At 42.6% G+C, this 22,821-nt stretch overlaps 3 protein-coding genes across 3 annotated transcripts; 2 read left to right on the top strand and 1 right to left on the bottom strand.

The window, feature by feature from the left end:
- Positions 1–992: 992 nt before the first annotated feature.
- rab42b (RAB42, member RAS oncogene family) lies at positions 993–3,871 on the top strand. Its single transcript, XM_071535529.1, has 2 exons — positions 993–1,862; positions 3,013–3,871. The coding sequence occupies exons 1-2, from the start codon at positions 1,645–1,647 to the stop codon at positions 3,461–3,463; spliced, it is 669 nt and encodes a 222-aa protein (XP_071391630.1). The 5' UTR covers positions 993–1,644; the 3' UTR covers positions 3,464–3,871.
- A 1,078-nt stretch (positions 3,872–4,949) lies between these two features.
- On the bottom strand, positions 4,950–8,901 carry taf12 (TAF12 RNA polymerase II, TATA box binding protein (TBP)-associated factor). Its single transcript, XM_071535530.1, has 6 exons — positions 8,757–8,901; positions 8,078–8,316; positions 7,308–7,385; positions 6,842–6,956; positions 6,077–6,165; positions 4,950–5,846 (listed from the first exon to the last, which is right to left on the bottom strand). The coding sequence occupies exons 2-6, from the start codon at positions 8,156–8,158 to the stop codon at positions 5,811–5,813; spliced, it is 399 nt and encodes a 132-aa protein (XP_071391631.1). The 5' UTR covers positions 8,159–8,316; positions 8,757–8,901; the 3' UTR covers positions 4,950–5,810.
- A 1,889-nt stretch (positions 8,902–10,790) lies between these two features.
- Positions 10,791–21,388, top strand: LOC139657639 (uncharacterized). The gene is made up of 7 exons (XM_071535540.1): positions 10,791–11,087; positions 11,906–12,027; positions 13,229–13,442; positions 14,650–14,801; positions 16,918–17,062; positions 19,559–19,703; positions 21,154–21,388. Exons 1-7 carry the CDS (start codon positions 11,036–11,038, stop codon positions 21,239–21,241), a joined length of 918 nt encoding a protein of 305 aa, XP_071391641.1. The 5' UTR covers positions 10,791–11,035; the 3' UTR covers positions 21,242–21,388.
- Positions 21,389–22,821: the final 1,433 nt, after the last annotated feature.

Genomic DNA, 22,821 nt, shown 5'->3' with positions numbered 1-22,821 from the left:
CTCTTGGTCTCATGTTAAATTGAGTGGCATGAATTTATAACGAGACTCAGCTACAGGATAGTTTTTCTTTTCTTATTTTCACCTTTTGTTGAAGAAAATTTAGGATAAGCATGCCACATTTGTATAATTAAGATTCAATATTCAATACTAATAATAATTATGTGAATCACAGATGTGCAGATTACATGAAATATAGTGTGATAAATTACCTCAGTGGGTAGAAAATGTATACTCCTACAGTATTTCCAAATCCACTTCTCTCTCAGGGGAAGCATTAGTTCTGCTTTTTGTCAGTGAGTGTGTGTGACTTTTGTTAGTCACAGGTGTTTTTAGCCAAATATTTAAATGGAATATGCATGGCTACTCTCAATCACATACTTAGAAAAATTAACTTGCTTTGCCTTCATTAACAGCACTGTTCTCAATAAGTAAAAAACAATCCAGGGTCCTTTATTTAGCATTAAGGGTTTTTGAGACTGAAGTAGCCTTGACGTCATTACATTGCAGAAGAAGGAATTTATATCCTGAGCTTTTCCTAGAGTTTCCCAGGGGACTTAAAGCTGTATTGTTATCAACTTCCCTTTTTAGGTGGCAGTGTTCAGTAATCTACAGAGACCATGTAGTGCTGCAGAATGGAATGACTCACTGCTGTATCCTACATGGGCAGATGGCTGCATACACTCATACTGTATATGCTTATTAATGATGACACATCGTTTACTTGTGAGGTGGTGACAACAGGAAATTGCAAGGCTTGGCTTGATATGGTGTTGAATGCAACAGCTACTTCCTTATATTCCTCCCCTCCTCCCCCCTCTCTCTCCCACTTCTAGCCCTCCCTTTCCATCTAAACAGCCCTCCCTACTTCTTTCTGCTCTTGCCCCTCCTTTTGTCAAGTATCAACAGGCACAGGCAAACTTTACAAGTCCCCACCCCTGTATTGCACACACACACACACACACACACACACACACACACACACACACTCAGGGAGAGCCATGCACATGCTTAGAGTAGCAGTCAAGACCAGCAGCTTGGATGTGGACAGCAGAAACAATACTGAACTTCACTTTGTGGGCGAGACATTTCTACACACCTGCTTTCATTGAGGATCTTTAAGGAGCCAACACACACACCATCTCTGAGAGAGAGAGAGAGAGAGAGAGAGAGAGAGAGAGAGAGAGAGACTCAGGCTACGACTGTCAGTACATAAAGGTGTGGGCTGACCATGGGCTCCGACTGCTCTACTGTACATGAGATTTATGAGGAGTGGCTGCTCGGCGCAGTTTCTCAACACTGGGAGCGTCTAGGATAGGGAACCAGCTGGTGGGAACCAGTCGCTGGTCTCCTGCAGGGAAGGGTCTCTCTCTCTTTCTCTCTCTCTCTCTCTCTCTCTCTGAACCCCATGGTGCTATCTCTCTGGCTGTTCACTGTATTCCTCTTCCATCATTCCTGACCCCTCTCAGTACCCCATTTATCATTTCTTTACTGTACTCCTTCCATTTATCTTCTTGTCTCAAGACTTTCTGCTTACCTCTCCATCTTTTTTTTTCTCCTCTCTCTATCCCAATACTTAACTCTATCTCCGCACCTCCTTCTATCCTCCCTGTCTTCATCCATCTTTTTCGCCACTACCCAGCAGCTATGGACCTGACTTTGTGGCAGTACCAGTTCAGGATCATCATGCTGGGGGACTCCACAGTGGGCAAGTCCTCCCTGCTGAAGCGCTACACCGAGGACATGTTCCTCGACACCATGAACCAGACGGTCGGCGTGGACTTCTATGTTCACTTCCTGGAGGTGGAGCCAGGGGTTCGGGTCAAGCTGCAATTCTGGGACACAGCGGGTCAGGAGAGGTTCAGGTGAGGATGAACCACCTTGTGACATCAAAACATCACAAATGGGGACAAAGAACAAAGAGATGTCTGTCTTGATTGGCGTCATTCAGCCCTCCAGACCAATCCTGCTGTACAATGCGTGCACATTGTTTCCAAATTTTCCCAACTGCTTTCAACTGCTATACAAATAAAGTTTATTATTATTATTATTATTTCAAAATTGTCAAGAGCAGATACTGATGTTTGAATTCTTTGCATTGTCGGATGACTTACAATGTCAAACCAGGACATCTTGCATCTTTATTATCTTTATGCATCTGGTCAATGGTTGCACCATTCTATGCCTCAGTGTGTAAGACAGTAAAGCGTACTATGAAAACAGAGAGATGAATATCTAAGAAGCATATCTAGTGTCCATGCAAATATACTATCCCAATTTGCCTCAAACTATGAGTGTGTATCCAACCTGTCAGCCCCACTTACAAGTTCAGTCTACAGTGTGTACAGAGATATGTGCGATGGATCAAGGAGAAAAGCCAGCTCTTGAAAAAGGTATTATGATTCAGTTTGATGAAAGAATCACAGATGTTGTGTTTCATTCTATTTCTGACTTCATTATTTGAGCACTCCAATCACATGAACTATTATGGGTTGCAGACTGTGCCTGTGTGTGTGTTCATGGGTTCTGCCAAGTCAATCCTGCATGAGTCGGCTAAAAGCTCAGTCAAAGCTGTCTGTATTTTTTTTTAGTCTGAAGTTCCCTTAATAGAGAAGCATTCTGATGAAGAAGTGATATTAGACAGAAGTTCACACCTCACTTATGTCCCTTTATCAGTCCGTTCACTGGGCTTTCAAAGATTAAGTGACTCAATTGGGAACTATATGCTTCTTGACAGTTTGATAACCGGGGTGAGAAAAACAATGTGGTTATCTGTTTTTCTGTCTGCTTATTTGAAAAGCTGAAGTAAAACATCTAGTCCAGAGAAACAGCTGATTATTTGCCTACTGTAATAAGTTGGTTAAATGGTAATAAGTTGGCAGCATTTAACGCCTGCACTTGGCCTTGTGGTCCTACTGGGTTGTGGAGGTCACACTGTTTGCATGCTGAAATTCAAACCTCACCCCTCTCTCTTCTTCTTCTCTCTCTTTCTCTCTCCCTTTCTCCTTCCCCCAGGTCAGTGACCCGCTCTTATTACCGCAACTCCGTCGGGGGTCTACTGGTTTTTGACCTGACCAACCACGCCTCCTTTGATCATATTAAAGAGTGGCATGCCGAGGTGTGCGAGCGAGTCCAGCCACACAAAGTGCTGTTCATCCTGGTGGGCCACAAGAGCGACCGGGACGCTAACGGGGAGAGAGTGGTGAGCCGGGAGGAGGCCGAGAACCTGGCTGGACAGTTGGGGATGCCCTACATCGAGTCCTCGGCCAAGACGGGCCAGAGCGTGAGAGAGTCCTTCGAGCTTCTCACCCGGCGGGTCTACCAGGGTCTTCTGAGTGGAGAGGTAGAGCTGCGAGAGGGCTGGGATGGGGTCAAGTGCTCTGCCCCGCGGGCGCTGCAGCTACAGAGAGCCAGCCAGGTTCAGCCCAGCACGGCCCCCAAGAACAACAAGAAGTGCTGTGGTTAAACTGCGGACTGGTGGTGGTCGCCCATATGGACTCATATTGCTGTAAAACCAAAACTGACCCTTTGGGAGCTGCAGACTTTCTGATAGGATTTTACTGTGTGACATGATGATCATGAGAAAATCTGCTTTGTCAGTACTTTTTTTTACCCTGGTTGTTGTCTGACAAAGAGCCATGTAATGGACAAATTTGTTAAAAGATTCTGGATTCTATGTACAGTTATGCAGGTAGAAAACTCACAAACCTTACACTTGTCCAGGGTGCTCTGGTTGAAAATTGCAATCTAATTGCAATCTTTTTCTGTCAATGTGCAATACTTTCTGAGATACAATACCTGCTAATCTTGTAACATATATTCACGAAATGGGTGAAAATTCAACTTTCTAAAAATAAAGATTTTGTTTACTTGATAGGTTTTTTCAGTTGCCAAATCTATAGTTTTCTCTTTTTATATGACTGTAGAGGGTTAGGAGGGGCTGCTGGATTCATGCTCTCTGATAGGAGACCTTAAGCACACAGGCGACCTGAAAATCAAGGACTAATGAGGTCATAGCTTGCTTCAATCCCCAGTTGGGACCACAGCCCCAATCAATCAGATTCACTAGCTGCCTCATTGAATCAGATAGTAGCTGGAGCCGCTGCCTCATTCAGTCTAATGAACGAGGTGATCCTTGACCATGTTGCTGGTTTTGGCGATGATTGGCAGCAGATGAGGATAAGGGATTGGGTCTTCTGGGTAAAAACAGAGGCATCACTGTAGTGCTTTCTGGATATCCTGGCAGAAAAGTTGGGCCAGACTCAAGAACCGTAGTCTGTGTCATTGTCTGGAAAAAAGCATTTTAGCATTACCAAAAATTTCACAGCATCCAGTTAAGTGGGTGATTGTTTGCTGGCGTTGCTGAAATTTAAGTAATTGATTAACTGAAAGCTCTCTTGTGTATCTTTGGATATTGTTGTTTTGGAATGTTGGAAGGCTTTTATGGCAATTATTTTTCTTCTAGTCGATGAATAATCTCCTGTGTTTCTACAATAGAAATGCACAGAATAGTTATTCTGCAACTGCAATATTTAAGATTCACTGACCGGTAGCCACTCCACTGAGATACTGAGATTCTGTGTAGTTGGTTCTCCACAAATACAAATGTTGACTAATTCGCTCCCATGCTTTTTAATATTTTGCCTCCACTCGACCTTTCAAAACACAGATGCATTAGTATGGCAAGCATAAATGATATAACTACTGGGTGTTTCAGTGATAAATGTATAGAAAACACTTGCCAGTGCAGAGAAAAACACTTAAATTCACAGTGATGTATGAATCTTGTTTTTATTTATGGAATAAAAAGACAGGTTAAACTAAAACGCTGCCCTACAAAGTCAAATATGCCCCTTTTTACCATGTATATCAAGAGACCCATGCCCAACCCTAGCTCACTTCAGTCTGGCAATACAAGCCAGACTCCTATTCTTGTTGAATAATATCAGTCATTTATCTTTTTTTTTATTTTATTTTTTTATCTGTGACATCTTATGAAAAGTCAACATCAGGAGTCCATTTCTTCTCCATTATTATTTGCAATCGGTTCCCCAAACAAGACCCATGGATACAAATAAAAGCAAATGTGTGCATTTATGAGGCTGGTTGGAAAACAAGTCTGTTTATGTGATAAAACCTACTACATTCAGAAACACTTAATACACAACAGCAAGTACATGCCTAACAAAAAAAAAAGCAAAAAACGTAAGTGTAATGTGGCCATCATTTACAAAGTCAGAATTTGGTAGTATAACCCCTTTACAAAACAAACAATTATAATCCACAGCATCCAATTACTTGAGTGATAGATTCAACAGAATAGTCACAACCTTTCTTACACTTAGGTTACACATATATATCAGATTTTCTATTATTGGCAAGATAATTCCAAAAATGATGAGATTTTTTAAGGGGACAGAACATTCAATAACATTGGCATCCGTATACTCTAGAATATCAAAAGGCATAGTGGATACAACAGTGGTCACAATCCAAAAAACTTACCCCTGTAAATGTTTACTGAACAAACGTAATTAATAGTTCTTTGCCAGTCTAAGTTGAATGGCAATAAAATGGGCCAAGAGTTAGATTATTGTGTGACTGTGCTGGCAAAACACCACAAAACCAGAGGGACATCATGTGAAAGAGCAACACTATCCACTGTCAAAAATATACCCCGACCACCCCCCCCCTATTTTATGCTCCCATCCCAACCATCTCCTTCATCTTCAGCAATACAACTCCCAAAAAATCTCAGTTGAAAAAGAGAAAAAACACAAAGGGCGGGTACAACATATTAATGTACAGTCTTGCTACTTTTTGGTTGTCTTGCGGATCAGTGCCATTCTCTGAAATGAGAACAAATGCAAACTGTTAGGCCGACTACATGTGCTCATTGCAATACACACTTAAAGCCTGGTCAAAAAGAACCAAAAATATTGACACCTACACGATTCTTGGAGAGCAGTTGTTACACATTTTCTAGTGTGTGTACATTAAAACATTAACTGGAAAAATATCATGACATGTCCAAGAGAAAGCGAAAGCTAAGAGAAAAAACAAGGCATCTATTACTGACCTGTTTGTGAGCCTCTGTGGTGCAAGCCTTCTTAAACGGCCGGATCTCATCTGAACCATAACCAGGAATCCACATGTTCCACTGGCGCTCTGAGAAAAGCAAAACAGTCTCAGTGGGACACACCCCCATGAACAACTCAGGACTCAGACACATTTTGCCAACTCCAAGACATACAGCTCAATTTCTTTATACAACAAGTAAAACTGTTATCTGGGCTATCATTCCTTTTATAGGTAACTCAGTCTAGCAGCAGTAAAGCGTGACACTCCTTACTGCTCTGAAAGTTTTTGGACATTTGTGAAGACGTTTTCAGGCCTGAAAAACAACATTTTCAAATTCCAAAACTGTAGGAGCCGTGACTATTCATGCACTGCAATGTATTGTGAGTGCTTCCAACTGAAGATAGCAATGCAGCAGAGATTACAATGCAGTTGCCAGTTTTTTTTGGTTGAAAATATTATCCTGAAACCCAGGTTTCCCCTGCCTTTTAAAATTTAAACTATTATGTGGCTCCAGTGCATTTTCTGACCATGAGGAGAATGTAAAGCCCAATAACACCATGCAAAATATTTCAAAGTCTTTAAAATGAGTTCACACAATGTATCTTGTAATCTAAAGGCTAATCAGTGGTTTCTGACAGCCTTACTGTTTGCTTGTGAAGGTGTTTGAATGATCCTACGAGACCCTCATAAACCCACCCTGTGGCAATATTATGTGCTGCTTAAGCATTTTTACAACTCAGCAGAAAGCCTGCCAGCAACTCACCAAGATGTAATTGGACATCCTTCACCTCCAAAGTGTTGGACTTGCGATGGCGTGCCAGTTGACACGCAGCCGTCACTACACTCTCTATAAAGTCATCTGCGATTTGTAGCAGCATCTGAGAAGGCAGAGGCAGGCAGAAACCCATCAATTAATAGTTCATGTTCAGTACAGCAAACTAACTTTTTAGTCAGCATGCCAAATGGCTGTAAAATCCCTCAAATCAGTAGCTATTTACACCATTTTACCATTCAGCTAGGTTTTTAAACAGAATTAGACTTCCAAATGATGGTTTGTTTACTGCAAAAGTGGCTAGAAGGTGAGAAAAGCTTTCCGGCAACAATTTAAGATTTCGCCAGATGCGGCTGGTGTTAATTTCACAGCCTAAATTCCAAACCTGCTCATGTTTTTCTCTGTACATTTTAAATTCATAGCACATAGTGTGACAACATTAAAACCATGGACACACCTCCTCCACATCCTCATCCAGCTGCTCATTTGGGTCGATCTCTCTCACCAGGTCCTGCAGTTTCTTCTTACTGAGCACCTGGGAGGAAAACAGATGTATGCAATCACTCAGACTTTGCATATGGTGCAGGAGTGGACAGAAAACATAGTGTGTGCTCACTACAGAACTCTATCAAAAGCTCCATGATGGTCCAAAATGCAACAACTCGCTTCAGGCATTTTGATTTTTTTTAGCCATGTCAGTCCTTATGTAATCAACTAATTGTGTCAGGATGTACCCATTTCTCTTGTACACAGAACCCCTTCAAGCAATACGGAGCACAGTGCCTGAAATCTTTGACATTGAGGGCCAAGGACCAGAACATAAATTGGCTTGAGGGCTGTGAGACATTCACTGATATTTTCTTAAAAGATCACACACATCACATCAAGGGATAAGCTCCCCAGGTCTTGTGTCATCATGGTACTTTTTTATACACTTGGTAAAAAAAAGCCAGCCTTGCCATGGTGACATTAGTGCAGAGACATCTTAACAACTTACTCCTCAAATATGATGAAGTTGTACAATAAAGGCCAAAATACAACATCTACTCATTTGCTGGGATTCTTTGAAAAGCTAAAACAAGACTGGTGAAATTTGGGGGGCAAATTTCACCAGGAGAGTGGACTCTACTTTGTGCAGTTCTGTTACAGAGGCACTAATCAAGAGCATTTGTTGTTCTTACAGATGACTTACAGCCAACAGTAATGATAGGTGTAAAGTGGACTGACCTGAGATCCCTCTGGGCTACTCCTGCCAGCAGGGCCAGGGGTCCCGAGAGCCTTCCCTGGGGCTGCGGTGCTGTTAGCCATCCTGGTGGCCACAGGTAGAGCAGGTGGGGGGTCTGGAGGTTCACAGGAGGCCAAACCCTTGTGTCTGTGGTCGGTGTAGGTGTCAAATCCCTGAGTGACAGTCCAAGCTGGGCAATCAGGTGACTGAATCTCTCTTTACAGGGGCCAGGTCCGTAAATCTGAGAAAATATACAGGAAAGTTGAAGCAACAGTGGGGGTTAATCTGCTTAATAGCTACATGTGTTTAAGACACACAGACTCGCGGAGCTAAGACGACTTAACGGTAAGCGTTAACTTGGCTAGCCGAAAAAAAAAAAAAAACACACTGAAGACTCTCAACTGAACCGTGTACCATTACTCAAAGTATTAACTGAGCTCGCAACGTAAGATCACATGCACAAAAATGAACGTCAGTCGAGTAACTAGCTAATTACCGTGAAACTTCAACAACTCCGTAAAAATAAGAAAGCTACCGCCGCTAATGTTATGTGCTAAAAACAATAGCAGGTATCGAGCGTTAACGTTAGCTGGTTAGGCTACGTTAGCATTAGCTGCTAAATTAGCGGTGCAGCTTGTTGCACGCTACTTCCCCAATCTACGTGTTAATTCGCCAACTTACCCGATGAAACAAACACTATCTATCCATGTTTCGGCGTCGCGGCGATGACAACATGCGAGTTTGATCCGGACAAACTCCCTCAAAACGCTTTTGCACAGCACGAAAAGAAAAGACAGATTGTTTTCCACTACTTCCGCTCTGCCGATTTCTGTTTCCTGTGAAAACATGTTGCCTCTGCTCTGCCGCCCACTGGATCTACTGCAGAACTACAACTAGACTCAACACATTCATGGATCCCTAGAGAGAACCGGAGCTGTCCATAAATCTGAATTTGAATTGCAGTGAGAGAGTGCACTGAAGTCCAACAAGAAGTCTTGTCTGGAGAAAAATATCTGTAACACATCCCACCTGCGTCAAGTGCCTGATAATTGAACCAACAAAAAACAAATACAAAATTGCCCTACTACGAAAAGAGCTATAGTAATCATATAATACATTTTAGAAGATACAATACAAATACCACATAAACTATAAATACAGATTGGAATATTATAGGAATGCCACAGGAGATAAAATGTCAGGTAGTACGATAAACTCACTATAAATTCACTACTGCACTGAATTTATTTTAAAGGAATAGTTCACCCAAAAATGAAAATTCTGTCATCATCTACTCACCCTCATGCCAGTAGAAACACAGGTGAAGTTTGTCCATATAACACACAGGGAGGTTGCCAGCACAACTCCATAGCAGCCTTCTCCAAAACAACTGAAGTCAGTGGGGACCAGTTCTTCAGAGTTCCAAAAAAGACCTACAGTATATTTACACCATAATTTAGTGCAAATCTTCACTACAGATGATTGATTTGCAACAAATCACGGTGTATAGGTCTTTCTATTCACAGTGTGATTGTTTGGCTGTTTTTGTTTTGGAACTCTAAAGAACTGGTCCCCATTGACTTCAGTTGTTTTGGAGAAGGCTGCTACCGAGTTGTGCTGGCAGCCTCCCTGTGTGTTATATGAACTAACAAATTTCACCTGTGTTTCATTTGGTATGAGGCTGAGTAGATGATGACAGAATTTTCATTTTTGGGTGAACTATTCCTTTAATGATATACTCATTAGTCATATGTCATAATATTAATAGAGTCAAATATCTGTAACGCGAGATTGGGAAAACGTCCCACCTGCGTCAAGTGCCTGACAATTAAAACAGCTCATTAGACCCACAAAATTACCTTACACATCCATTACAAAAAGAGCTGTAGTAATCCTATAATAAACTTTAGAAGGATACTATACAAATATCACTTCAAAACTATAAATACACATTGGAATATTATAGGAATGCCACAATTAATAAAATGCCAGGTAGGACGATAAAGTCACTATAAATTCACTACTGAACACCACACTATAAGTAACTATATTTTAGGAATAGACTACTTTAGTGGTTTTTCTTTAGGGAAGTAGGCTACCTGTAATGGTGACTTACACAATATATTCTACGCACTAAAACTCAGGGAACAATCCAGTGTGGTCGAAAATGATAAGGAAATTCTTCTTATTATTGTATGTCACTCAGAAGAGATGACACTGTAGAAACTGGAGACTGGCTAAAACACAGACCTAGGCACTTTTGATTACTCGTTAAGTAGCCTAGTCAGGTTACAGGGAAAGATGTCTGAGAGGGAGTCTATGAGAGACTGAAACAATAACCTTTCTTTCGATTCTGCCTCTTTTCATTTTAACAGGCCGTTAAGTTCTGGTGAATCTGTTTTCTATGATGCTCAAGTCAAATGCAGCGTAAAATGTTTGCGCAAAGCGTCGTGTTCGGCATTACATTTCACGCCGTGAAATTGCAATACCCAGATGCAACATGTCATGTGTTTTCAGATCCCGCTGGACTGGTTTTTGTTTTGTTGTCTTGTCAGGTCACTGACATCAACAACATGTTCAGTCAGATGCGCAGAGACAAATGACGCACTGGGAATTAATTTGGTTATTGGAGAAGCGCGGCACTTCCTTAATTTGCTGTTCACATAAACAATATTGCAGGCGAACATGCCCATCGACAAAAAATAAATTCAGAAGACTTCAGCGATATAATAAGGCTTAATGAGAAATGTATCATAGGCTAAAATGAATATTATTTGGATGGATTTTCTCAGTGCAGTAGACAAAAAAATCACATTAGCTCGAGCCCACATCCTTGAAACAAAGAAGTGAAAGCCACACCTCCACCTGTTATAGATAAATAGTGAGCAAACTTTCAATTCAGATTGGTTTTGCAGTTTAAGGACCACACACATCATCTCTGCTCCTGGATATTCACAGTCATGAAAGAACTCCTAGCGATAACTGTGATCGCCCTGATTCATGGCAGTTATGGTAAATATGATTTTTCTTCATAGCCTACATCGTCATTCTCCGCAAAGCAAAGCCCTCAAGTATTAATAAGATTTTGGTTTAATCTTCATGTCTGATCTCTTTTACAACTATGCACAGCAAACCCTGGTCCTGGCTTTTGCACGAATGAGTGTCTGTCTGCTTGCCTGTCTGTCTGTCTGTCTGTCTGTCTTTCTCTCTCTCTCTCTCTCTCTCTCTCTCTCTCTCTCTCTCTCTCTCTCTCTCTCTGTGTCTCTGTGTGTGTATGTGTGTGTGTGTGTGTGTGTGTCTGTGTCTGTCTTCTGTCTGTCTTCTGTCTGTTTTTGTCCTCTTGCACGAAAACGTTTCATTTCCTTTTGTCACCATGTTGGGAATCCCCTTATTTCCCTGTTAGTTACTCTGAAATTGAAAGAGGAAATGTTGGGGGAATTTACAAGAGACTGAAGAGAAGAACAAATCATCAGCTGCACATAGAGAAGTGAAAAACAAAGTGCGCACTGTGTGTGTGTTGGTACAGTATGTTCGTCTGCAGTGACCAACAGAGGGCCTCCTGTTATCAGCAGCATCAGTGAAGTGGAGGAACCTGTTGTTGGTCATGCGGTCTTGTTTTACTGTTTGACTTTGGGAGCTTGGGCAAATGTCCAGCTGGAGGCAGAGACAAAGGGCAGGAAAAGGGAGAGGTTGTTTTGAAAGTGTGGCTCAGCACAGCAGCTAGATCCCCCAGTGCGAGTCAACAACTCTTTACTCTTGAGCCCCCGCCTATTCATGTTGTGATCAATAACCTGATGCTTGCCCCCTCTCTCTCCATCTCTGTCCACCAGCCTCCCTGCTCCTCAAGGGGCCAAGCGAGCCTGTTTTGCAGGGAGACCTGGTCACCTTGGAGTGTCTGGTCTCAGATCCTGAGCTCAACACCAGCCTGGTCCACTTTGAGCGCTTCTCTAAAGTGAGTGTGGGAAACAAATGGCCAGGGGTGGGGAACGTGTGTGTGTGTGTGTGTGTGTGTGTGTGTGTGTCTTGATGCAGGATCCTTCTCTCCCCATTTCCCCCTCCACACAACACTGAAATTTCAGCACCACAAATAGCATAGTTCAAACAAATGGTGCAAACAATAGTCTAAAACAAATGCAGAACTTTTTCTGTTATTGTTGCAATGGCTGGACAGACTGTTAATGAACAAGTGAATTAACCACTGCTGTCATTTTTAATAACTTTGCACAATCTAGATGCATATTTTTATCTGCACTGAGATTTTAATGCAATGTGTGTACACCTGTAGCGAAGAAAGTGTGTGTTGTGGGAAAACTGGAAGGGTCATCTCAGTGCTGCATGTTTCTAACACTGCACAGTAGCCCACCATGGTGGGGATGGTTACAAAACCTGTAATGCAAGTAATGCAATCCACTGGAATGCTGCAGTTCAGTAATGTAATATGATTCCTTGGTTACATTCGGATGACCGCCTCCTGATTTTTGCCTCCAAAACCCACAAAACATGCAGCAAAACAAACAATTTACCACAATTTACAGGCTAGAAATTCAAAGTTGTTATAATCATTGTACACAATTATCAACCATTAATTCAAGATGTGTAAAATCAATTTTTTTCTATAATCTCACAATCTTTATGCCATTCGCTCCTTCAAACATGTTTCTGGGTTATCCAACAGGTACTGGAACAATCAAGCATCTGTGGTTCAAGCAATCAAGCATCTGATTACAGTTTTTTTCTTTTTTTTTTTTTTTACAGCAACTACCTTTTTTTGTAATTACATTACATAATAATTTGTTAGTCTCTAACCCTGTGTAAGCACATAGAAATGAGACTGCAGTTTGCACTAGTGTGTTTGGTCAAGCCACACAATGCTTTGCTTATCGAGTTAATGACATTTATGAAGTCCAAAGTAGCGTGCCGACGAGGCCATCTCTGGAAAGTAATCATCTGTTATGGTTGTGTGCCTGCATGCATATCATAGGCTTCTTCTATTTGCAGATTAAATAAATGACTCTCCTTTCTCTCCCTCTCTCCCTCTCTCTCTTTTCTTTTTCTTTATCTTTTCTCTTGTGTTTTTCTTTCTGTCTTTACTCTCTCTCTCTCTCTCTCTCTATGTTGTTCACTGTCTGCTCGTCCCTCTCTCCCTCCACCAGTACCAAGGCTGGTACCGCATGCAGCCAGAAATGGGCTACTTCCGAAGCCGCTGTTTCTACAACGACATCAGCGTGGAGCGGGAGGAGCGCCGTGTCGTCCTGTCCATCCCCCACGCCACCAGCTACTCGGAGGGGCCCTACCGCTGTGTGTCAGACGCCGACAACGCCACTGCGCTAGACAACTCCTCCCAGCAGTTGACCTTCAAAGTGCATTGTGAGTGCAGGGGAAGATAGGGGCAGACTGTGTAGGAGGCATCTGTGGAACAATGACTCAGTGACGATGCCTTTCTCTTCGTTAAATATAGAGAAAGTTAGATTTTGCATATTGTCTGCGTCCTGCAGAATCCTCGTACCTAGAAGCTTTTTGGGAGATGTGAGGTTTCTGCCAGATCTGACAATAAACTAGATGAATATGTAACATGCAAACAGGGTACACAGTTTCTGAATTTCCCTTTCTGATAAGGAAGTTGGCTGCATGCCTATGCATGCTGACATGCCCTTTCAAACTAAGAAGGAAGCATAAAACCACCTGAAGGTACATAGGGAAAACAATCTAGGTGAGTAGACAGAACAGACAGATTCTGAAATCTTCCCCGTTGCAATTTTCTCCACATTTCCAACCAGCAGGAGGGAAAGCCAATCTCTTAGACATTGTGGACACAGCTTTCTTCACAGCGAGGGATAGAAAAACACATTAATAGATAATAACAGAGGAGATAACAATACAATGCAACTGCACAAGGTACACAACAAGACAACTGAAAAAAGTACAGATTTGGTGCAAACACAATGTTCTCTATGATAGGTTGAATACAGTCATTTCAGATTATTTTTGCACTAGGACTGAACAAAAACGTACACACGCACCCCTTGCAGGGCTTGAGTTTGAAACCACCGGTGTAGGAAACACATTCGCATGAAATGGCGTCCATGGCGTAGCTAGTCAGATTATCCCTGTCCCCTATCTTCTCAGCGGCCATCAAATCGACCGTAATGCTGTTTGATAGGCTCCTCAGCCTCATGGGGGGAATCAATAAGAGCCAATGATTAGAATGGACAAAGGGAGAGAGTCAGAGAGAGAGAGAGAGAGAGGCCATGAGCCGGATGGACGTGGGCCATCTATTGAGATGGAAGAGAAAATGAGCCATTATTCACAACACTGCCTCGCTAAAGACTTCGATAAGATGAAGCCTATTATCATTATTATTGATTGCTTGGTAGAGTTTGTACCGCTGGGAGGCATTCATACTTGAGCCTATACACTCAAAGGTCTGAGTGTTTACCAGCTGCTGTCGCTGCAAACATATGTGCACTCACGTCCCAACTTCATGAAGAAGGGGTAGCTGCGCGCGTACATTAAGTCCCTTGTTTCATTAATGCCTGATCGTGTTTCCTGTCTCCTGTGACCCCCTGGCGTTTAGACATGGGCGAGCTGACGGTGTACAGGGCGGGCCTCAGCTTCAGCCGCTACCTGGGCTCCACGCAGGACCTCAGGGTGCAACTGGGGGAGGAGGTGGTGGTGGAGTGCTCCGCCAGCTCCTCAGAGAAGCCAGAGTACTTCTGGCAGAAAGAGGTGAGAAAGCCTCTGGAATCTGCATAGTGGCGGTGTCCTCATTATGCTTTTGGAATCTCTCATTCTCTCCCTCCCCTCCTCTTCCGAAGCTCTCATCTTTTTATTTCTCCAGTTCCTTCCCCCCCACTCTCTCTCTCCCTCGGCTCTTTATTTTGTTCTCTCTCTCTCTCGCCTCTCTGTCCTCCTCTGTCCTTCACCCTGACTCTTCCTCTCTCCCTGTTTTTCTCAAGCCACTTGTTTTCCCTCACCCGCCTTTCTTTCACCCCCTCCACAGAAGAGGTGCTCTGTATTCAAGTAGACGGTTGGCTTGGGCCCACCACTAGCAGGGGATAGCAGCTTGCCCACTTACAGAGGATTAATAGTGTAATGAGGTCTAGACAAGAGCCAGTCAACCTGAAAACAATTATGTGGATAGATTCGTAATGATTTTTTTAGTGTTTGGTTAACCGGCATTGAATTATTCAACTGAGCTCTTCCCAAAGCTAAAAAAACCCCACCCAAGGGAAATTAAGACCTCTCCATGTAAAATGCCAAAGTCGTAACAAGCATGTAGAACAAGTTGAGTGGTGAGATACACTGTACCCTTGTGGCGGGAGAGCGGTATTGCACCTTCAGAGCATCACCATCCTCATCATCATCATCTTCATCACCACCACCAACACAATCACCACCACCAGCCAACAGGTGTAGTGAAGTTATGCAACAACAAAGGTATCTTGGGAGAAGGGAGACATAATTGACAACTTTCCCCTTTTGTTATTCACCTTGATAAGTCGGCTTTGGGTTAATATGCTTGTTAAAGGGTCACTGCTAATCCGGTTTTAAGCGGGCTTACAAGTCCAAATCCAATTCAGTGGACAATTTACACTGCTAATACAGTTTGTCCTTCATACAATCGTACATTGTCAGATGACATGTTTTTTTCATCATTACTTTTTCAATATGCAGCACTGTCTCTTTGATGAAGCAAAGTCTTCACAAGCATGAGGACTTTTTTGCATGTATGCATATACCTATGTGTGTGTGCATCTCTGTGTATAAGCCCTCTGTGCATATGTCAGGGATGGTAAAGGGGTAGAAAATGGGCCCATTTTGACAGACAGCTGCCACGGGCACATTGGCCCTCAGTAATGACAGCAGGACAGAGGCAGGAACGGGCCGCTGCTTTTGGAGCCAGTGGATTTGCATACAAAATGCTGCTTTGGCCAAACCTGGCCTTTATGGGAAATCCTCTTAATTCAGATCCATTCAAATTGAAATGGACTTTCTTGGCAGGAGCCGCAGCTCCCAGGAGCCAAATCATTTGCATGGTGTAATGTCTTTTTTTTTTTTTACCCCCTCCTCCACGTTCGTTTGTTTTCCAATGCTTGTGTTTGGCCTATTATTTGTTTCCTCCCATGTTGGGCTCTATCTCATAATAGTGCTGCTATTTTTGTGTCAACAATTCATCCTGCTCCCTCGCCATCTCATTATGTGTTGTGTTAACAGTGTGTTGTTGCCGCACCATTCTTTGCGGATGATGGCGTTATCTGGGTTATTGACTTGTGTTGATGTGTGTTCATTCAATGGGATTACTGCTCAGGTAAATACACTTCATTTGGGACTTTAGAGACCACTCTCCGAGGACCAGACACCAGCAGATATTTCCCTTTCTCTCTCTGTCCCTCTGCCGTTGCCCGTCTCTCTTTCCTTCTCCCTGTCTCTTTCTGTTTTGCTTTCTCTCGCTCTGTGTTTCTGCCTCTTTCCTCTATCTCTCTCTTAGGGCCACAAACATCTCAGCCAATAAAAGAAATCTCCTACTTTCTGACCCCTTTCATTCTCTCCTCTTTCTCTCAATCTCTCTTCATGTCTAACTGACTGTCTCTCTCTCTCTCTCTCTCTCTCTCTCTGTGTCACTCTGTCTCTTTCTACACCCTATTTTCTCTATCCTCCATCTCCTGTGCTTTCAGCTAAGCACAATTTCTATTTGTAGGAGTTTGTTGATTCTCTTAGGGCCACAAACAACCCAGCCAATAAAAGAATTACTCTACTTTCTGCCCCCTTTCTTTTTCACTCTCCTACTCTCTCTCTTACCCCCATCTCTCTCTGTCTCTCTCTCTCTCTCTCTCTCCCACAGGGTGGAGACTGGATCCTGCCTTCCTCTAAGCTGAAGTTGAAGAAGGTGAGCGCGCTGGATGGAGGACAGTACACTTGCGTGGCCCAGCACCCCAACGTGTCCTCGCTCAGCAAGAGACGCACCATCAGCATCACCGTGCTGCGTGGTAGGGACACACACACACACACACACACACACACACACACACACACACACACACACACACACACGTCAGCTCTCCACATCCCCCGCCCAGAAAAAACAGAACATCGTAATCAGCCAGTGGTTCCAGTCCCTCTTCATCCAGCCAATCCTGAACAAAGCACATTTACGTAACTGCAGTGCCGTTTGTGTCTTTTCAAATTTCTAATTCTATTCTATTCCTTATATGTGACTCCCAAATGCACCCAACACACTTTGTTGTTTTGGCTGCAATTCCATCATCTTGACCTGGTGCACTCCGTCTCATTTGCTTCTGTGTGAAGCATGAATGAGCTTTTAATGCCACAAATTTTCAAGGCACACCAATTTCTAGTTTAGGGTTGAGATTTAATGTAACTGCATATACAAATGATAAAAGAGAGTATAGGAAAAAATAAATACTGTGCCACTGCGACAAAGAAAACCCAAAACCCACACATGAAAAATATCAAGGTGACAAAGAAGTCCCAAGTAAAATTACCTCTGAAATGTCAAGTGAAAACTCATAAGATCATACTGGAGGAGATAACACATTTCAAATGACTAATGGTCAAAGACAGAATTGCATTGGCTTTGAAGACGTCATGATCAGAGGATTATTTCATTAGATATAAAAGAAGCTGATTTTTTCCTGCCCATTGATTTTCTTTTCTTTTGAGAGAAATGTCAAGGCAAACCCAAGTTCACTCCACATCGCACAGTCGAGAATTGCAGTTCTAGGGAAGTAAGAATCGAATAGGGATGAGCCATAAGGATGTGAAATTTACAGCAGATTTCGTGGGTTGCTGAGCTTGGAGTTTAACTAGTTTGTAGTCTGGTGAGCATATCCACAACATGAGAGAAATATCAGATTTTTCCTTTACAGTCCTTTACAGTATGGTCTCATTAAGAGTCAAATCACTTTCATACAGTAACAGAGATCTGGCTAAGGGCAATCAAGGATAGTAAACAAATGCACATTTGATTACATAATCTTGTACATGTTACACACATCGGACATAATATGGTTTATTTAGATTAAGTGGCAGTAAGGAGTAATCTAACATCATAATGCATACATAATATAGTACATGATAATGGAAGTCTACAGACACCCATTATTTAGAAAAATGTTTGTCTCCTGGCTTTCATTTATAATATATACATAATATAGTGAAAGTCTACAGACATCCATTATTTAGAGGAATGTCTATGGGGCTGTACATAGAGAAACTGCAGTAACAGTTTTGTCAAACAAGAATGATTACTATCACATCTACAGAATGATTACATCTTATCCCTAAACCCCAAATCTTTAATGTCAAACTGAAATGGCAGAAAGAAATTAGTTTTCCTGTTTCACTTCTGATACATTGACTACGTGCTGTCTTTGTATAAGGCAGTATGGACAAACGCCCCCTATATTTAGACGTTAGTGTATGGAGTGAGAGAATGTCTTGTGTCAATCTATATGAGTGAGAAAACATTCTTATGTCTCAGGAAAAGTCAAGATTGTATTTAAGTGGAGAACTAATTTCATTACAACATTATAGCTAATCCAATTTACGGCACTTCATCTGTCTTCATCATCTTTATCAGTGACCTGTGAGATGACTGCTCTGTGTTAATGCACAGCAGTTTTTAAACACCGTCCTCTCACCCAGTATGATTCATAAGCTTATGATTGCAATCGTTGAAATTATACATCCTCTAAAAATGCAATTAAGCCAATCATGATTGATTCATGTTATTTATGGTAAAGTTATCTTATTAGCGCCGCAATTGACTCATTGGTCACTGAGCTCCGCAGTGCCTCTACTATCTGCTTGGAAGCACATGTACTAATTAAAAAGGTAATAACTTCTAGATACGGGAAATAATATTTATTCACCCTTGAAGATATGGTGAGCAAATATTGCAGGTCTCTAGTGTTGCTCAGAAGTTGCACCACAACAGCAGTACAAACCCTCAGTAACCAACCTTGTTGCTACAACTCCAACTTCCTAGACGTCCGGCAACACCCAAGGAACTGGGTCAGGTTTGTGGACAGACAAAGCAAGCGTTTGTTGCTATCGGCACAAGAAAACCTCATAATCTTAACTCATTGTCTACATTGGCTTTACCTATGCTATGGACCCTTTGTGAGTCTGAAATAAAGTTTGAATTGAATTGATTTACATGCAAAGTAAGTTTCTGACTCTAGGGGTCCACTATTATATAGTTTGAAAAATGAATGGATATGAAGAGGAACATCTGCCAGTTTTTCTTTATTTGTAAAAGGTGGACTGTTTGGAGATCAGCTCTGTGTATGACAGTGTAACTCCCTGAACTAAAGACAGACACTCTTTTCTTCCACAACCAAACAGCATGTTGCCTTTAGAAATTTTGCCTGGAGGGCGGAAGGGGATGTCATAATTTTGCTTATTTCCGATTCTATGTGATGTGTGCGTTTCCCTTCATGTCTGACTGATCCGTCCCACAGAGGATGCCCCATGGTACGAGTCTAGCAACGGGCGTCTCATGTTGATGACCTCAGCGGCGGTCGTGGCTCTCCTGGTGCTCATCCTCTCCATGGGCGTCTTCCTGTGCCGCAAGGCCAAGCAGGCCAAGACCAGCAAGGGACCCATGTAAGGCGGAACTGCTTGTGTGTTTGTGTTCCTCTTTCATAAGCGTTTGGTTTGCTCCTTACGTGTGATCTCCTTCTCACATTACAGTACCAGTCAAAAGTTTGGACACACCTGTTTTTTAGACAGATATAAATAGTGAAGTCGATGCCTGTGTATGAATTTCTTTCCAAAGTCTTTCCATCAAGACAAAGGGCGGCTGCTTTAAAGAATCTAAAATATAACATAGTTTTGATTTGTTTAACACTTTTTTGGTCACTGCATAATTCCATTTGTGTTATTTCATAGTTTTGATGTCTTTGCTCTTATTCTAAAATGTGAAAAATGTAAAAAAAAAAAAAAGTAATGAGTGTGTCCAAACTTTTGACTGGTAGTGTATGTTCAACATCTTCTGGATAATATGCTGGATAATATGCGTATGTGTGTGTGTGTGAGTGTGTGTGTGTGTGTGTTCATTTGATTATTTTTATAGTGCTTTATCCACTCTCACCTTCCCGTTTTCCCTAACTCAGCCCCAGTCTCTCCTTCTGCAGTTTCTCTATATATTATATGGCTATTGCTGCAATATTTCACTCTGACGCACGTGATAGAACCAAGGCCATTCTTTTTACAGTGTTTGTGTGTGTGTGTGTGTGTGTTTGCCTGTCTGTGTTTACCAGTGCTTGTGTGCCCCTTGGTGTGTGTGTGTGTGTCGGCATTTACTCATCCGTCTGTGCATTCTGTTATGTGCATATGTGTGTGTTGTGTACCGTATACTTAAACATGTTTACAGAGGACCCTTGTGTGTGTGTGCAGACCATCTCCTGTTTGCTATTATGCGTTTTCAAAGGCATAATCCACATTGAACATTACAGTCCGTCTCGGCGGGTCTGACCGACTTCACCCCATCCTTGATCTCCTTCATGAACCCTCCGCTCCCATGTGCTTCCACACGCTCTCTGGCTGTGGGAAAAGCCTGGGCTAATAGCACCAGGTTTAATGCTGTGACTCTGAAAGTCTAAAAGAGGCTACAGCAATGATAATAACATTAGTGAAATTTCCATTAAATCCGCATGCCGACAGCATGTTAATGTGCACCGTGACCCCACGCGGCTTTGCTCATTAACCTCTTTTCCATATGGGCAGAGAAACAGTCGTTTTCAAATGCCAGCATTTCCTTTGGAGTCTGCTTCATACATGATTTCAGCGTGTTTGTGGTGGTGTAGCAGAACCAATTAAATCTTTGGAAATGTTTCTAAACATCTGTGCATTCGCGCTGCTCCGTGTTTTATGCGTGTGTACATAGCGAGACAGAGGGACAAACAGAGAAGAAGAGACTTTCATGTCAACGGGCAGCTTTGAGTCGATGGCTTGGTTCTAGTCTATAATTTCCTCACATATACTTTTCTGGTGCCTACTGGGAAGTCGATATACTGATAATCATGCTTCTCTGTCTTTCTCTCCCTCTCTCCAGTGACGATCGGTCCCAGAAGAAGCCCATCTACAAAGCCAGCGTGGAGTCCTTGCCCTCCACCTGCGGAGACAAACAACCTCTGGTCTGACTGCGCAGGCAGGCGGAGGGATGAGGTGGGAGGAGGAGAGCAGCGAGAGAGGAGGAAGATGGAGCGGGTGGCCAGAGGATGAGGGATGGCGTGGAGGGGATGCTAAAGAGGGAGGAGATGGCAAAGGGTTATGGATGGTTGCATTGGGGAGGGGAGGGAGGGGGGGGGGGGGGGGGGGGAAGGAGGGAGGGAAAGAGGGATATTGGGAAAGTGTGGGGAGAGTAAAATCGAAATCAGTAACGACCTGGGTGCAAAAAAAAGTGAACAGGACAAATGATTGCTTTACGGAGCTTGAGTCTGCTTTCCTCTTAGGTGGAGGCTGCAGTATGTGTCTTGGACAAAAGCTGGGCAATTTTCTCTTCATTTATTTTGCAACTTACAAAATGGTGTAGCACACTGTTAGCAAAAGGTTGAGGGATGAGACTTGTGTACTGTAAGAGCTGTAAAGAGTCCACAGGCAATTCTCTTGTAACCTTGAACAGTAAAAACACTCATGAACAGCACTTTTACAACATTGGGCTTTAGAAATAGCGATGTCCTTTCTGACGCAAACATAATTGCTTATCCCTGTATTATGAAAGAGCCATTTGGCTGATAGTTTATGGTTTATTTTATTGATTTGTTTCCCCTTTAATCTTTATTCCAGAGCAGAGCCTGCACCTTAAAAGTACCTGTGAGACGTTTATTATAATCTCTGTTTCCAATGACAGCTCTGAAGCACTTTGCACTCTACTATTTAAAGTACTGTACTTTGAACTTCTGTGATATTAAATGGCTTTGAGAAAAAAACAATTTACTGTGTATTGCATTGATTTTGTTCCATTCTGGGAAGTACAGAGAAGTGGGGGAGTATTGACAATGTGGTGAAAGCAGGATGTGCGTGCTCGCTTGGTCGCACATCTCCTCTATCCAGTGCCATCCCAGGCTTGCTTCAGCTTGTTTACCACTCTCATCCGCCAGTCCACAAGGCCTTACTCTAAAGCAGTGACCTTTACCGAAACTACCCATGCCTCTCTATGCCCGTGTTTTTCACCATCTGCCCGTAAGCACAAAAGACCTCTCAGTCAGTTGAGCTAACATACACACAGATGCACTCACATACACATAAAGACTGGCACGGACACACAGTGAGAGCGCATAATAGCCGGGTCAGATAACCTTGAAACTTTGCCCATCCTAAGTGCAGGCAAGGTTAGCCATTACTGGTTCTACTCTAATCTTCACTAGATTTAGTTTGTTCTAATTCTCTCCAAAATCCTCACCCAGGGCTACAACTTCATCTTTTTAATTTTCTCCTCTGTTGCCTTGTAACCCTTAACGCTGTGCCACAGCACCATCGCTTATTACCATAACCGTGCTCATAACGCTGAGAATTTCATTACGCTTGTCTGTTGAAGTTATGTTGGGTTTTATGTGGTTTTATTATCGGTGTGTGGTTGACCGTGGGCCGTCGTTAATAATGGGCGAAGCGGCGGTTTAACAATGACACTCCATTAACGGGTGCATGCGCCACGGAGCACAGCCAGGATAATGTTATTAAACTGATTATTCAAGCCCTCTGTATAGCTCGCTTCTGCTGC

This window comes from Centroberyx affinis, unplaced genomic scaffold, assembly GCF_046629955.1.
Source record: "Centroberyx affinis isolate AG114_WGS23_722 - 3 ecotype Tasmania unplaced genomic scaffold, CSIRO-AGI_Caff_v1 ptg002726l_1, whole genome shotgun sequence".
Lineage (NCBI taxonomy): Eukaryota > Metazoa > Chordata > Actinopteri > Beryciformes > Berycidae > Centroberyx > Centroberyx affinis.
This window is presented reverse-complemented; position numbering and strand designations above follow the sequence as displayed.

Coding starts and splice junctions, on each gene's coding strand:
- LOC139657639 (XM_071535540.1), top strand. CDS start 11,036: ATGAAAGAACTCCTAGCGATAACTGTGATCGCCCTGATTCATGGCAGT. Junction 12,028..13,228: donor ACTTTGAGCGCTTCTCTAAA/GTGAGTGTGGGA, acceptor TCCCTCCACCAG/TACCAAGGCTGGTACCGCAT. Junction 14,802..16,917: donor AGTACTTCTGGCAGAAAGAG/GTGAGAAAGCCT, acceptor TCTCTCCCACAG/GGTGGAGACTGGATCCTGCC.
- taf12 (XM_071535530.1), bottom strand. CDS start 8,158: ATGGCTAACAGCACCGCAGCCCCAGGGAAGGCTCTCGGGACCCCTGGC. Junction 7,386..8,077: donor GTAGCCCAGAGGGATCTCAG/GTCAGTCCACTT, acceptor TTTTCCTCCCAG/GTGCTCAGTAAGAAGAAACT. Junction 6,957..7,307: donor TGGATGAGGATGTGGAGGAG/GTGTGTCCATGG, acceptor CTGCCTTCTCAG/ATGCTGCTACAAATCGCAGA.
- rab42b (XM_071535529.1), top strand. CDS start 1,645: ATGGACCTGACTTTGTGGCAGTACCAGTTCAGGATCATCATGCTGGGG. Junction 1,863..3,012: donor GCGGGTCAGGAGAGGTTCAG/GTGAGGATGAAC, acceptor TCCTTCCCCCAG/GTCAGTGACCCGCTCTTATT.